General features: G+C 44.8%; 1 protein-coding gene across 1 annotated transcript in view; it reads right to left on the reverse strand.

Annotated features, from left to right (window-relative positions):
- The window catches only part of LOC109933615 (adhesion G-protein coupled receptor D1-like), a 104,178-nt gene that overhangs the window by 46,523 nt on the left and 41,341 nt on the right, over nucleotides 1-16,314 (reverse strand). The window contains exon 6 of the mRNA XM_048611762.1: nucleotides 4,393-4,484. Coding sequence (XP_048467719.1) covers nucleotides 4,393-4,484 — 92 coding nt within the window. The remainder of the gene's footprint in view (nucleotides 1-4,392; nucleotides 4,485-16,314) is intronic.

Below are 16,314 nucleotides of genomic sequence, written 5' to 3' on the forward strand. Positions count from 1 at the left end.
TTCCAGCTCAAATTGGTTCTGGTGACCCCTAACCCAAGCCAGCAGACTGGAGTCAATAAATCTGGTAGGTCGGTGAATTTAACAAAATGATAGACATTGGATCTACGCACCTGAACTAATGGATACCTCCTTCCATACCTGAACCTCAGATTTTAAATCAGTAAAATGATGGAAGGTGTCAGTAACAGAGCTATCAAGCAGCACCTGCTCAGCAATAACCTGCTCAGTGATGCCCAGTTTGGGTTCTGCCAGGGCCACTCAGCTCCTGACCTCATTACAGCCTTGGTTCAAACACGGACAAAACAGCTGAATTCCAGAGGGTGAGGTGAGAGTGACAGCCCTTGATATCAAGGTTGCATTCGACCGAGTGAGGCATCAAGGAGCTCTGGCAAAACTGGAATGAATTGCGTATCAGGGGCAAACTTTCCAGTGGTTGGAGTCATACCTGACACATTGGAAGATGGTCGTTGGGCAAGCATAATAGTGAGAGGATGATCTGGTAGAGAGAGAGAAAGAAGCATTTCTGCTGTTCAGTGGAGGCGTAGCGCAGGGCAACCTGGTCTGGGCTGTTTAGATGTGAAAGCCATCACTCAACTGCTCGTGGGAATCTGGAATGCTGTCTGCACCACCAACCCCCAAAAAAAACCTGGGTGAACAGTGAGAGCTTTCAAGCCTGAGATGAAGAGAGTTTTGTTGGCTTAACGTTGCCGAGGGACACACAGCAAAGCAGAGAAATATGACTGACGTGGAGCTCAGCTGGGATAGAAACAAAGGGTGGAGAAGGGTCCAGAGGCCAAATGGCCTCTTCCTGTTCCTACTATTCCTGAACTTCATAATGTAATGATGAAGATTACAAGGAAGAACGTGTCAGCAAGTTTATTTCTGTTTACTTCCTTGAATTTGGAAAATTAAAAGTTTTGCCGGCATCTTTTGTGTAATTCACCTGATCCGTGAGGGATAATTACCAAGGCTGCAACAAATTTGTGATAATTATCAGTTAAAACATTAACAATTTTGTTCCTCTACAAACACAGCTGCTGTAATAGCGTTTTTTTCAATTGCACAATCAATTTATTTTCATCAAACATTCCTTATCATTTACAATTAATTTCATAGAATTAACTTTTGAATCACAATCAAATAAATTTAGTTCCAAATATAGATTGTGAGAAGAGCAGAGACCATTAACTGCATTTTGGTTTGACCTTCACAGTGCCTCTGAAACAGCCCACCCATCTTGTCCAATTCTTTTTTTCAAGATTACTCTGGAATGTACTGAACCAGTGAACATTAACCATCAGACAGTTGCTGGCAGCAACTTCCCACATGCACAAAGATTTAAAAAGAGGCATTCAACAAAACAAGGGCAAGATGGATCTGACAGAGGGTTCCAGAGAAACTGTTTCCTCTGACATGGAGCTCGGTAAGCAGCGGAGGACAAGATTGAAGACACTTGGGAAAAGAACCACCAGTGGAGATAAGGAAAATATCTTTCTCTGCAATGAGTTGCTGTGATCTGAACTTGCGGCCTGAAAGGACAGTGGGAATGCATTCAATATTGTTCCACAGGGATTGGGTCTTAAATGGGAAAACTGGAAAACTAATGGGGAAAAAGTGTGGAAGGGAGGAGGATAAATTGGTTAGCCCTTTCAGACAGGAGGGGCTGGATGAACACCCGTCCTGGACGATCCTTTAAGTGACACATCATCTGTCTCTCCAGTACGGTATCCGGGACCCTAAGGGGGAACCACTTCCAACATTCTGAATGTGTCAACTCAACATCCTGGGCATCGAATCCCAGAGTAGGCCTGGATTCTTCTAGCTTCCTGAATCAGGAGCTGAGAGCCAAGCTGACAACCTGTTCCAAGACGTCCTGGAAAAAGAGCTATGCCCACTGTTAAACAACAATCACCATTCTGCTGGGAGACCTGGTGCTGCCTGAGATTCCTTTGTGCCGGTGATCCCTTGCCATGACACAGAAACAATCAAAAATGCATGTGAAAGGTGGTGTAAGTGGAAACAGGAAACTGATCCACACCATTAAACTCTTACTCCACTACAAAAACAACACAGGTTAGTCAGCTCAACACTGAATGACTTTCTGAAATTAACTCATCAAATCATTGTTACGGAGAGGAATTGGTTAATTCTTTCAGAGATGGAATTCTAACCTCAGTAGCACTCTTGACTTTGTGACAGAGTCTGGCATTGTCAGTCCTGGGGATCTCTCATTGGTTCTGGCTCCCAATATCGATGGCAATTCTGTAATAATAACTGCTCCTTAGGGATTGAGTAATCCAGTGGGTTCATCGCTTTTCTTCATTTCAGAATGTGAGCATCACAGCCAGACCAGCATTTATTGTCCATCCCTCATTGCTCAGAGGGCAGTTAAGAGTCAACCACATTGCTGTGGGTCTGGAGTCATGTGTAGATCAGACCAGATAAGGATGGCAGATTCCTTCCCCCAGTGAACTTGTTGGGTTTTTCTGATGATCAACAACAGGTTCATGGTCATCATTAGACTCCTAATTTCAGGTAGTTATCGAATTCAAATTTCACCATCTGCCGTGGCAGGATTCGAACCTGGATGCCCATAACCTTAGCTCGGAGTTCTGAACATGTGAACAAGGAACAAGAGTAGGCTACTCAGCCCTTTGAGCTTGCGCTGTCATTCAATAAGATCATGGCTGATCTAATTTTAGCATCAACTTTACATTTCTGTGCATCCCTGATAATCTTTCTTAGGAATCTAGGAACAGAAGTAGGCCACTCAGCCTCTTGAGCCTGTTTGTGGAAAAGAATTCCAAACCTCTACCACCCCTTGTGTGTAGAAGTGCCTCCTAACGTCTTTCCTGAATGGTCTGGCCCTGATTCTCAGACTATGCCCCTAGTTCTAGAATCCTCAACCAGTGGAAATCATTTATCTTTATCCATCCTGTCTTTTCCTATTAATATCTTGAAGACTTTGGTCAGATCACACCTTAAACTTCTAAATTCTAGAGAAAACAAGCCTAGTTTGTACAATGTCTCCTCATAATTTAACCCCTGAAATCTAGACGATTTCCTGTAAACCCAAACTATACTCCCTCCTCGGCCAATCTACCCTTCCTAAGGTGTGGTGCCCTGATCTGCTCACAGTGCTCCAAATAGGGTCTAACCAGGGGCTTGTGTAACTGCAGCATAACTTCTTATCCCTTTGGTCATCAGGAATCTATTCCCCTCTGTCTTTAAAATGTCTACAGATTCTGCATCCGCACTCTGGTTCTGGATGCCTCGTCCAGTGACATTACCATGTCACCATGCCACTGTCTCAAACAGGAAAACCATGATACATTAGGTTTGGTGTATGGGTGGTTTGTAACCCTACAGCAGGCTAAATAAGTCAGGCAGAGTCACAGCATTAGAAAATAGGAACAGGAGATGGCCATTCAGCCCATTCAATAAGGGTCTGGTCATCACAGTTGATCATCCAACTCAGTACCCTGTTCCTTTTTTTTTCCCATGTCCTTTGATCCCTTGAAACCTAAGAGCTATATTGAAAGTTCTTCTTGGGGAGCAGTCAATATCATATATATAGCACATGGAATCCTTAAAGGTGAACTCTTGTAAAGGTAAAGTGCACATACAACAGTAACCCTGCCCTTCAGTCCCAGGATTAACTGATTATCCCCTCATCAGTGACACCAGTTGCCAGACTCCTCGTTCATCATATTAAACTCTTCTTAACTTTACAAGCTTCTATCAGCCTCTTCCTTCATTGTTATTCTCCAGCGAGAACCCTCAACAGCCTCCATTGCATCCAGCCTGCCCTTCCCTGAACCTACACAGGGAGGGAACATTCTGGGCAATCATTCAGCAACTCAAGAGTTAAAAACCCAAGAGAAACTCAATTGCTCATCAACAAGACTGCACGAGTTGCATTGAGCACGGGGGTGGTGCAATCTAACAGGGTGAGTGCATTCAAAACTACAGGCAGCACTGATCCCATTTGCAATAGCATTGCCTTCCACTGCCGGATCACAGCGAGTGCATTTGAATTTTGACACTTCATCTTAATCTGCAGCATCTACTCCATCCTTGTTGATGAGGTTCGAGTTGGCATTCGTTGTGAATTAAGTTGATTAGTGGCCTCCTCCTTACAGAAGAGAATATTTCGCGATTGAGACAGTACTGGGTCTCTTGTGAATCACAATTACTTTTACTTACTGACTGGTAGTTTTTCCTAATTCCTCACAGCTCATTGGTTTTAAATGCACACATGCATTTATCATTAGGCAGGTAATAGGTGATTTTCCACCTCAATGATAAGAATATAACCACTATACCACTTTGAGCATTCTGTTTCCCATTGTGTGGAATCTAACAGCCAGGAGCAACAAAGCAGCAACTTACTTGAATGCATTTGCATCTCTGTGTATCTTGTAATTGTCTGCACTGATTCTTGAAATGATCCTGGTCACTGCGATGAGAATGCCAACGTTCACCTAAAACCAACAGAATCAACATGTTAATAGAGTCTGTCCCCTACGCCATTCAAATACCAATGTGATCCAGTGTGAAGCTGGTAAATTGAAGGTAGATTCAGTCAAAGAACTGGAGTACGTAATCCAGACCGACACTCCCAATGGCAGCACCGTGGGGGCACTGCACTGTCAGGGGCCCCTTCCTTCAGATGAGGTTTTAAACCAAGATCCCGTCTCGTGGTCTGCAGGAGCAGGAAGGTGTCCTGGTCAATAGTTACCACTCAAACAACATCACTAAATCCCACAATCTCGTCACTATCACAAAGCAGGAACGTACTGTGTGGAAATTGGCTGCAGCGTTTTCGACAGCATAGCACTGACTGCTGAAGTGTACAATCATCCCGAAAAACTCTTTAGGATGTCCTGAGATCATGCAGGCGCTATGTAAATGTAAATACTTTCTTTATTTATGACTCGGGTGTTTAGAAAAGTGCTTTGCTTTGTAACTCACCATGAATATGGATGTAATAAGATCAAATGATTATTAAAATGTTGTCGTCGTCACTTTGGCAGATCAGACCTATTGGGAATTTAGGTTTGGAGCGTTGATGTTTGCAAACCATTCATACATAAAAGAACTCACATTTATATAGTGCCTGTCACCTCCTCAAAAACTGCTTTGACTAAAGTATGTTATTTTTGTGGTGTCTTCACTGGGGTTTTCTGGGACTGCCCACTTGACTGGCACTACATCCATAAACATCCACTCCCTCCACCACCGACGCTCAGTAACAGCAGTGTGTACTATCTACAAGATGCACTGCAGAAATTCACCAAAGATCCTCAGACAGCATCTTCCAAACCCACGACCACTTCCATCTAGAAGGAGAAGGGCAGCAGATACATGGGAACACCACCCCTTGCAAGCTCCCCCCCAAGCCACTCACCATCCTGACTTGGAAATATATCGCCGTTCCTTCAGTGTCACAGGGTCAGAATCCTGGAATTCTCTCCCTAAGGGACATTGTGGGTCAACCCACAGCACAGGGACTGTAGCGGTTTAAGAAGGCAGCTCACCCCCACCTTCTCAAGGGGCAACTAGGGACGGGCAATAAATGCTGACCCAGTCGGTGATGCCCACATCCCATGAGTGAAGGCGAGAAAAGCAGCAATCAAACCATACACAGCAAGCTCCCGGAAACCTCAATCAGGTTGTTAACCAGTTACTCAGTCTTGATGTTGTTGGGGGATCAGTGTTGGCCAGGACAATGCTCCTCTGCCAATGAGAAAGTTGACAATTATCTGAATAGCCAAGGCCCAGTTTAGTATCTCATCCAGAATGTGGCCTGTCCCTCAGCTTTAGTAAGGGAGCCAAACAAGATGGTGAGGCTCACTGACTTTAAAACCTACATGTCATGGCAGCACTTTGAAAAAGAAACACAGTAATATGAAAGTCCAACCTCAGAGAGGAGGCTTTGGTCATCTCCGCACTACATTTTAAATGTGGCAGAATCACACAATCTTTATACAGCCAGGGTTAACCATTGTTTCCCAGACTACATCACACATTAACGTGGTTTGACAGAGGATCCAGGAGACCAATACAATTCACACTCATGACTGGATCAGCTGACTGGATCTCACCTTCCCACACACCAGACAAGTCATTAAAAAAGTGCAGCCCATGAACCACGTGTGAGGATCCCACTACTGGATAACGCCCTGGTCAAATTCATTCAAGCAAAGAGACCAGAACCCTTATCCTTGCTACTTCACATTGTCATTAAACTAGACCAGTTAGAGTTATAGAGTCATAGAGACATATAGCACAGAAACAGGCCTCTTCGCATGATGTTTTTATTATTCTTTTATGACATGTGGTTGTTGCTAGGACAATTCAGACGGTTGTTGAGAATCAACACCATTGCTCTGGATCTGGAGTCACGTGTAGGTCAGACCAGGTAACGACAGTAGATTTTCTTCCTTTATGAACAAGTGGTGGTAGTTTCATGGAGACTATCATTGTGACTAACTGGGGTAACACAATGGAAATAAAACCCCACTGTTTCTGGAGTCTTTCCAAAATTTAAAAGATTTTTAAAGGTACATAAAAATCTCCACTTTACCCATCTTTTAGACCCAGGCTAAAAGAAGCAGAGAAAGGTTTGTGTACTTAACAAAAATCGTCACTTTGTACGATTAAATAGACTCTCCCCTCGTGTCAGTTACGTGCCATCAGCACGTAACTCCACCAGTTAAAACTGTCACACCACACACACAAAGAGATAGACACAGGCAGGAATAAAAACATGGGTGTTATGGGTGGAGGGAAAGACTGAGAAGGCAGTTCAGTGACCTCTGTCCACAGGGTTTACTGAGATAATCCTTCTGCTGATCAGAACCTATTTCTCCATCTTTGTTTTCCAGCTAATTTCATTTGTATGTAGGAAGCACAGGATGGCTGTTTCACAGATAAAAAGGTGTCTGACTTATCAATTAAAAGTCACAGCTTACAACAACTGATGAGGGAAAAATAATTGGTTTTCTTCAGGCATAAAGTGGGTTTTACTGCAGAGAACAGGGAGAGCTCCTACCTGATGGAAATCTGATAGCTTCTCTCTGTTTTGTTCACAGCCCCAGCTGTTTAGCTACTTGAGAGCCAATCACATAACTGTTGGTAAAAAGAAGGCCTTTCTCATCAATAACTGGTAACTGGTCCATAGACCAACTGCTGCTGGCTGAATCTCCATTTGTACACATCCCTTCAGTGTCAGCTCATCTGCAAACTACATTTCAACTATTGCTGGGACCAGCAGCTGCATAAACAGTGCTTTTAATGAGGGTCAAGTTACTGGCTTTCAAATGTGCAGCAATCCTTGGCTTTATAACACCGTTTTGCCCATTTCAGTCCACAAATGAAAATACAGAAAAATAAAACATTACTGTCTTTACACCATCTCTGAGACCAGCTTTTCAATTCTACATCTCTTCTGTTCAATTTGAATGCTGTGTTGGGATTGAACCCAGACCTCTCGAGCATTCGCTCCTCCCTTTGGATCGCTCACCCATTGATACTACTACAACATTGCCATCTCCTATTGTTATAAGACCAGACAGCCACAAGGCTATTTAATAATCTCAGAGATAGTAGGAGCTGCAGATGCTGGAGAATCTGAGATAACAAGGTGTAGAGCTGGATGAACACAGCAGGCCAAGCAGCATCTCTGATGATAAAAACTAATACACATAAATTAATTGCAAGAACCAGCAAAATATTAGTTGTGATAGTAGGAACTGTCGATGCTGGAGAATCTGAGATAACAAGGTGTAGAGCTGAATGTTTATTAATCCATTGTCGATTATTGGAAAAACCCATCTGGTTCACTAATGTCCTTGTGGGAAGGAAACTGCCATCCTTACCTAGTCTGGCCTATGTGTGACTCCAGACCCACAGCAACGTGGTCGACTCTGAAATGCCCTCTGGGCAATTGGGGATGGGCAATAAATGCTGACAAGCCAGCGATGCCCTCATCCCGTGAATGAATAAAGAATAAAAGGAAAATACAATCCAAAGCAAGAGGTAATGCTGATATGTGATGCCTCCCAGTACAATATCAGGGTAGTGTTGGCTCACTGGTGACCCAATGGAGAGGAATGCCCAATGGTGTATGCTTCCCAGACTTTGACTGATACCAAATGCAAATACGCCCAGATAGAGAAGGAAGGTTTGGAGGCCATCTTTGGTGTGAGGAAGTTCTACCAATACCTTTATGGATGGAAATTTGTCTTGGTAACAGATCACAAACCCCTGCTAGGCCTACTGAAGGAAGTCAAGGTGGTACAGCTCATTGTTTCCTTTAGAATTCAGCATTGGGCCCTTATTCTCAGAGCATAGAAGTCAGAACACCGTCCAGGAAGCCAAGATGCTAATGCGGATGTCTTGAGCTGCCTTCCACTGGTTCTGCCTCCGCAGAAGAGTCTGTTTTGGTTTTAAACTTCCTGGACACCCTTCCAGTCACCATGGACAATATCCAACTGTGGACATATAAAAATCCTGTCCTAGCGAAACTGAAACAGCTGGTGGTAATGGGGGAAACAGAAGGGCCATCGCAACCCGGACTGAAACCTTTCTGGACCTGGCGAGACCAGATCATGGTAGGGGACGGCATATTACTATAGGGAGTCCCGAGTAAAGGTCACTACCAGGTACTGGCCAAACTCCTCCAGGGTCATCCAGGGGTTTCCAAGATGAAGATGTGAGCAAGAAGCTATGTCTGATGGCCAAGGTTGGATGCCGACATAGCTGTGTTGGTGGGGCAGTGCCCAGAGCGCCAACAAGAACAGAAATTGCTGCCAAAGGCAGCTCCACTTTGAAGAGAAGGGCCGGGTAAGCCCTGGACTCAGTTACAAGGGCTCAATGTTCCTGGTCATTGTGGACACTATTTCAAACTGGTTAGATGTGCATAAAGTTTGTTCAGCAAACTCAGGGATAATGATTGAGAAGCTGCGAGCATTGTTTGTGATACACAGACTCCCGAAGTATTGGTCACAGAAAATGGGACGTCATTTACCAGCAGGGAATTCAAATATTTCCTAAAGTCAAATGGCACTCAACACATAAGGACAGCTCTATAACATCCATCATCCAATGGTCTAGCAGAAAGAGCGGCCCAATGTTGAAGGCAGGCTTAAAGAAACTTCACTCGATACCAAACCATCGCGGTTCCTGTTCAATTATAGGACCACCCTTCACGCAACAACAGGGCTAGCTCCAGCAGAGTTGTTGATGGGGAGAACACCAGTTTAAACCTGATATTTCCATACCTGGAGGTGAGGGTGAAATGACAGCAGGAATGTTGGCCACACGTCGCCTCTAAGCGAGGGAGACCATTTAATTTAGGGATGAAGTTTGGTGCTGGAACCATGGGAATGGCCCTGTATGGGTACAAGGTGAGGTTGACGCAAGGTCAGGTCCCATCACTTAGAAACTTCAGGGAGGTGATACAGTCCTGAACAAACACATGGGTCACCTGAAAGCTGTTATCTCACAAACGGGGCAGGAGCAAAACATACCCGGCCCCTCAGAACAGCCTGAAGGCCTGGCAGAAACCGTAAGTTCTCCCCCTCCGTCCAGCGTCAAGGAAACCTCAGAGTCTGAGATGGATGCAGCCTCGATACCATTACTGCCGGAGGAGGAGGAGGAAACTCTCCCGAGATGCTCCAGACGCAAGAGACGAGCTACGGTTCGGTACACCCTGCCCGAGTCAGAGGAACCAGATGTGGGGAGAAGACATCGCAGAGAAAGCTACAAGCCAAAGACCAGGCCTACACCCTGGACTATGGGGGAGGGATGTGATAATTGGAATCAGGTTGACCTCATTGACTATGAGGCCAGTGATCTGGAGTTGTGTGCCTGGCCAGAAAGCCCTGCCTGACTAATATAACCACATCATTATAGAGGAAATAAAGAAAGGAAAAAAAGAAAAGAATAAAAAAAACCAGGAGATTAGAATCTCCACACTCAGGGGGACTGACTCTGAGCTGGCTCACCACAGTTAGTGTGCTGCGCAAGTAAATAAAGGGCGACTTGGTGACAGGATACCAGCCTCTGTGCAGTTATTTCATGTTACAGTGCAGAATAGGCCATTCAGCCCATTATGTCTGCACGGTTCTATCCCCTAGTGCCAATCTCCTGCCTTTTCCCCCTATCCCTAACACATTATTTCCATCCAAATAACGATCCAATACTCTCTTGAAAGTCTCAACTGAATCTTCCTCCACCACATTTCCAGACAGGGCATTCCAGACCCTCACTAATCGTTGTGTGGAAAAGTTATTTTTTCCTCACATCACCCTTGTTCTTCAACATCACTTTAAAATTACACCCTTTCATTTTTCTTCCTTTTATGAGAGGGAACAGCTTGTCCCTCGCTACTGTGTCCAGCCCACTCATGGATTTGGAAACCTCGATCGAATCCGCAAGGAGAACAGTCCCAACTTCTTCAATCTATCCTCATCATGTTTCTCAGTCCTGGAAACATTTTTGTATATCACTTCGCACTGGCTCCAAAGCATTCAGATCCTTCCTAAGATGTGGGGCCCTATGATGTATGCAATCCTCCAGCTGGGGTCTATTCAGTGCCTAGTGCAAGTTCAACATCAGGTCCGTGCTCTAGTTGTGGTACAGACCTGTACACAATGCCTGGGGAAAGGGGTCAAGACTAGGTGGGAACAAGTGATTGCGGATGCTGGAATCTGTACTGAAAACAACAAATACTGGAGATCACAGAGGGTCAGACAGCATCCATGGAGAGACAGAGAGAGAGAGAGAGAGAGAGGCAGAGAGCAAGCTAACGTGCTCTGATGAAGAGTTATTGAGACTCAATGTTAGCTTGCTTTTTCTCCATGAATGCTGCCTGACCCACTGTGATCTCCAGCATTTGTTGTTTTCAGTACTGTTTGTGGGATCCTACTATACACAAATCAGCAACCATGCCCCACATTAACATGGTGACCTCTGTGTGATACGTATCCCGCTGGCTGTAAGGTACTCAGTTTCACCCATAGGTAGGTGACAGGTAAAAGTTGTAGCCCTGCCATCCCTCACCCAAAGCCACACTCGGAGGGTGGCACAGAGTACGGTAGGATACAGGCAGACACCTGGCTAATAGGGAGGGTTCTGGAGACTGCTGGAAGTTATAGACACAATGAGTAAAACTAAAATTCTTCACACACAAACATGCATAGCATGTGAGAGTTGATGAACTGTCTGTTTGGCGTTACTCTACTGTGTATTACTATCCTGTGTTCTTGTATGATGTGTTACCGTACAGTGTGTTACTGCTCGGTGTATTACTGTACAATATATTACTGTACCATGTGAATTTGTACTCTGCTACCTTCAATCTCTCAAAGCATGTGATGTAAATATTCACAGTTTCCTTTCTGTGTTCAATGGCCTATGTTGAAATGACAATTCCTCACAGGAATGAGGACTGAGTGTGTGACCCACTGAAACAACATTCACATAAACAACCGTGAAGTCTGTCCACACACATTGGCCCATTACAGCCTGAAACAACACAACACAGGCGCAACTACTTAACACACACAGTGATGGCTCTCTGTTCATTCTCTAACCTCCAGCATGTCCTAACAGCAAACTGACGACAACCTCTGCCATACAGATGAGGGAAGGATGGTGGATGTGGATATCACATTCCTGGCAGCTTTATGTAATACAATCATACTCTGCATCAGAATGTTACAAAAGAAAACCAGCTTCAAACATTTGCATGAAGACACTTGGGGTGGCACAGTGGCTCAGTGGTTAGCACTGCTGCCTCATAACACCAGGGACCTGGGTTCAATCCCACCCTCGGGCAACTGTCTGTGTGGGGTTTCTACATTCTCCCTGTGTCTGCGTGGGTTTTCTCCGGGTGCTCTGGTTTCGTCCCACAGTCCAAAGATGTGTAGATTAGGTGGGTTATAGGGGGATGGGTCTGGGTGGGATGCTGTGAGGGTTGGTGTGGACTTGTTGGGCCAAAGGGCCTGTTTTCCACCCTGTAGGGGTTCTATGATCTATGTAGAGTGAGGAAAGTGTTTGAGAATCAGTGTGTGTTCCTGGAGGAGGACGAAGCAGCATGCAGGGCTGCATTACTGTACACAAGCAGGTGTTCCTGCAAAGTTACACACACAACACATGATCCCCACAGCAAACCAAGCACTCACAACCACATTTCAGATTGTGCTGAATGTATACGTCAAATTCAGAATCTTTCCAAATGTCTGCTTCACAACCTTAATTTTTCTTTTAAAAATTCCCGCATGGGACATGGGTGTCGCAGGCCAGGCCCAGCATTTATTGCCCCCGTCCCTTGTTGCCTGCCCCTTGAAAAGGTGGTGGTGAGCTGCCTTCTTGAACCGTTGCAGTCCATGTGTGTAGAAAGACCCATAATGCTCTTAGGGAGAGAATTCCAGGATTTTGGCTCAGCAACACTGAAGGAACAGCAATACGTTTCCAAGTCAGGATGGTGAGTGGCCCGTAGGGGAATTTGCAGGGCCTGGTGTTCCCATGTATCTGCTGCCCTTGTACTTCCAGGTGGAAGGGGTTGTGTGTTTGGAAGGTGCTGCCTGAGGTTCTTGGGTGAATTTCTGCAGCGCATCTTGTAGATGGTACACACTACTGCTACTGAGTGTCTGTAATGGAAGGGGTGCCAATTAAGTAACTATTTTATCATAAGGACACACTAATCCTCACATACTTGTAAAGCTTGCATTACTATTACTGTTGAGACTTTGGAAAGAGTTTCACAGTAAATGAAGCATTTTTTGAGGTTAGTTAGCTTTGCAATTTAGATATTACAGCAGCCAAACCATACATAGCAAACTCCACAAATGCAAAGTGATAATGAGCAGGTAATCTGCTTCAGCGATCCTAGTTGGGATCTTGGCATTGCCCCAGGACATGGGGAATGACCCCCTGCCCACCTGACCCCACCCCATCCCACGACTCTGTGATACTCCCAGTGCAGTATTAGTGGAGAGCTTCTCTCCACTCACAGTGTACAAGATGTTCAGCCAAGTCTGCAATTTCAGGTGGATGTAACAGATCTCACAGTCATTGGGTCAAAGTTCTCTGCAGTGCCCTGGGACCAATATTTATCCTTCTATCAACATCAGCAAAACACTCTAAATAAAATGGATGTTGGAAATCTGAAACAAAAAACAGAAATTGCTGGAAAAACTCAGCAGGTTTGGCAGCGTCTGTGGAAAGAAAGCAGAGTTAATGTTTCGGGTCCAGTGACCCTTCTTCAGAACTGATAGTAGCTGGGAAAAGGTGGTACTTCTGCTGATGACAGGTAGTGGAGGATGTGATGGGGGAGTGAGAGGACAGGCAGAGACAGAGGTCTGAGAGACAGAAAGAAAGTTAGGCAGACAACGGGATGGTTTGATAGTGAACCAGGGAGAAGGAGAAGCTGATAATAGGGACCATGAGGAGGTGAGAATGAGTTGGCTGTGCTGAAAGCAGCCGATGTGATGACAGGACCTGAGATGTGAAGGTGGGTAAAGGACATGAAAGGCTGTGCTCAGGCTGTAACATTTTGGAACTCGATATTGAGTTCTGAAGGCTACAGGGTTCCCAAGCAGAAAATGAGACGCTGTTCTTCCAGCTTGTGCTGAGCTTCACTGGAACACCGCAGCAAGCCCAAGGCAGAGATGTTGGCCGGGAAACAGGATGGTGTGTTACAGTGGCAGGCATAAATATCTCCTTTTTCTAGCTACTATCGGTTCTGAAGAAGGGTGACAGGACCTGAAACATTAATTCTGCTTTCTCTCCACAGATTCTGCTAGACCTATTGAGTTTCTCCACTAATTTCTGTTTTTGTTTCGGAAAAACAGCTTGCCTGGCCATTCATTCTTCTCTTGGTTGTGGGATCTTGCTGTGTGTACACTAACTGCTGATAGGTCCAAATCAACGGAAACCACCATTCAAAATTAATGGGTGGGCCGTGACATACCTTGGGACACCCTGAGGAAGTGACAGGTGTTACAGAAGCTCAAATTCTACCTTTTCCGAACATCTGAGTGCGTGGTTGCACCTCATCCATCAACAAGAACAATACATTCAAATGGATATTTAAACTCCTGAAAATAACCCGACAGCATTTTCCTGCTTCTGTTTCACAAATCAAACAGACAGAGTACAGTGGATCAATATTACTGAGCCATAGTCTGGTTTATTCTGAATTTCATCACTGTTTCTGTTAATGAGAAGGTGTCTGAAAATTCACCAGACACTCCAGAATCGATATGTCTGATCACCACAGCTAATCTTTACTCCCTTTATTTTGCTTTGCATCAATTGCAGAAGTTAGTGTCCACTTAACCAGTTCTTAAAACCTGTTTACTCAATATCCTTCGACTGTCTACTTTGGTGCACAAAGATTGGAAAAGGAATTAACTAGAGTTAGAGAGTACACAAAAAAAGCCAAGTACTAACTGCTGAATTCATTACAGACTACGCTTCATATTCCTTACCATTGAAGAGGTGAACTTATAAACTGGAACGTGCTAACGAAATACTGAAAGGATAAACGGGGTAGATGCAAGTCAACTGTTCCCTCCCTGGTTGGCGAGTCTAGAACCATACCACTTAGGTCTGAGAGAAGGAGAATTTCTTAACTCAGAGGGTTATGAATCTTTAGAATTCTCTCCCAAAGAGGGGTGTGCAAGTTTAATAGACTTTGAGTCTGTTAAAGGTATAGATTGAAGGGTTTTTCTGATTCCCAGTGGAGTACAGGGTTTTGGGGATGGGGTAGTGAAATGGCAGTGAGTGTTTGTTTAGCCAGGATCAGATTGAATGGTAGGGCAGGCTCGATGGACTGAATGGCCTACTCCTGTTCCTGTGGTCCTGACAGCAGAGCGGAATTCTATCCTCACCGACACTGAATGATCCCTAAATAACTGACGGACATGGGGAATACGTTCCCCTCTGAGTCAGACATTTGTTGTTGTAGCTGCTGCTCGAGAGATTTCAAAACAAAATTGAAATGTTCACCGTATGGAGCTGAAGGAGTGCTGCACTGTCAGATGTCTGCGTGCCCAGCCTCCAGGTGGATGTGGAGGATCCCACGGCACTACATTGCAGGAGAGTTCTCCCTGATTTACTGGGCCAACAATCTGGCTGTTGATAAATTCCTGTTTATGGGAGCCTCGTGTGCCTAAATTAGCATTTTTTATTCATTCATTCATGGAACAGGAGAGTCAGCAGCTGCATTCATCCAGGCTAGTGGGGAGTAATCCATCACACTCCTGACTTGTGCCTTGTAGATGATGGACATGATCTGGGGAGTCAGGAAGTGAGTTTCTCACTGCAGGATTTCTAACCTCTGACCTGCTCTTGTAGCCCCTGTAGTTATATGGTGAGTTCAGTTCAGTTTTTGATCAATAATAACTCTCAGGATGTTGATAGTAGGGGGATTCAGTGATGGTAACACCATTAAAGGTCAAGGGGATGATGGTTAGATTCTCTGTTGTTGGAGATGGTTACCCCAGGGTGTTGATAGTGGGGAATGCAATAACATAATTGAATGTCAAGGGGCGGTGGTTAGATTGTGTCTTATTGAAGATGGTCATTGTCTAGCATTTGTGTGGCACGAATGTTACTGGTCACTGGCCAGCCCAAGCCTGGATATTGTCCAGATTCTTGTTGCATCTGAACACAGACTGCTTCAGTATCTGAGGAGTCACAAATGGTGCTGAACATTGTGCAATCATCGGCGAACATCCCCACTTCTGACCTTATGGTGGAGGGAAGGTCATTGATGGAGCAGCTGAAGACAGTTGGGCCTAGGACACTCCCCTGAGGAACTCCTGCAGAGATGTCCTGCAGCTGAGATGCCTGACCTTCAACAACCATGACCATCTTCCTATGTGCTAGGTATGATTCCAACCAGCGGAGAGCTTTCCCCCGATACCCATTGATTCCAGCTTCCCTGGGTTTCTTGATGCCACACTCAGTTGAATGTTGCCTTGATATCGAGAGCAGCCTCAATTAAATACTTTGTGTCTATCTTCACAGAAGTTAAGGAGAAGGGATGTGAAATTTTGCACATGATAAACTCTGTCAGAGAGGGAATATGAAGGGATTTGTAGCAATGAAAATTGCTAACTAGGCCTAGATGAAATATTTCCCAGAGAGCTCAGACTGATAAAGGAAGAAATGGTGGCCACCAGATTTTTCTCCTCTGTCTCCAAGGAACTGGCAAATAATGAACAAAAACGATGTTGTTGGAAAAGCTCAGCAGGTCTGGTAGCATCTGTGAAGGAAAAAACAGAGTTAACGTTT

This window comes from Rhincodon typus, chromosome 24, assembly GCF_021869965.1.
Source record: "Rhincodon typus isolate 14 chromosome 24, sRhiTyp1.1, whole genome shotgun sequence".
NCBI lineage: Eukaryota > Metazoa > Chordata > Chondrichthyes > Orectolobiformes > Rhincodontidae > Rhincodon > Rhincodon typus.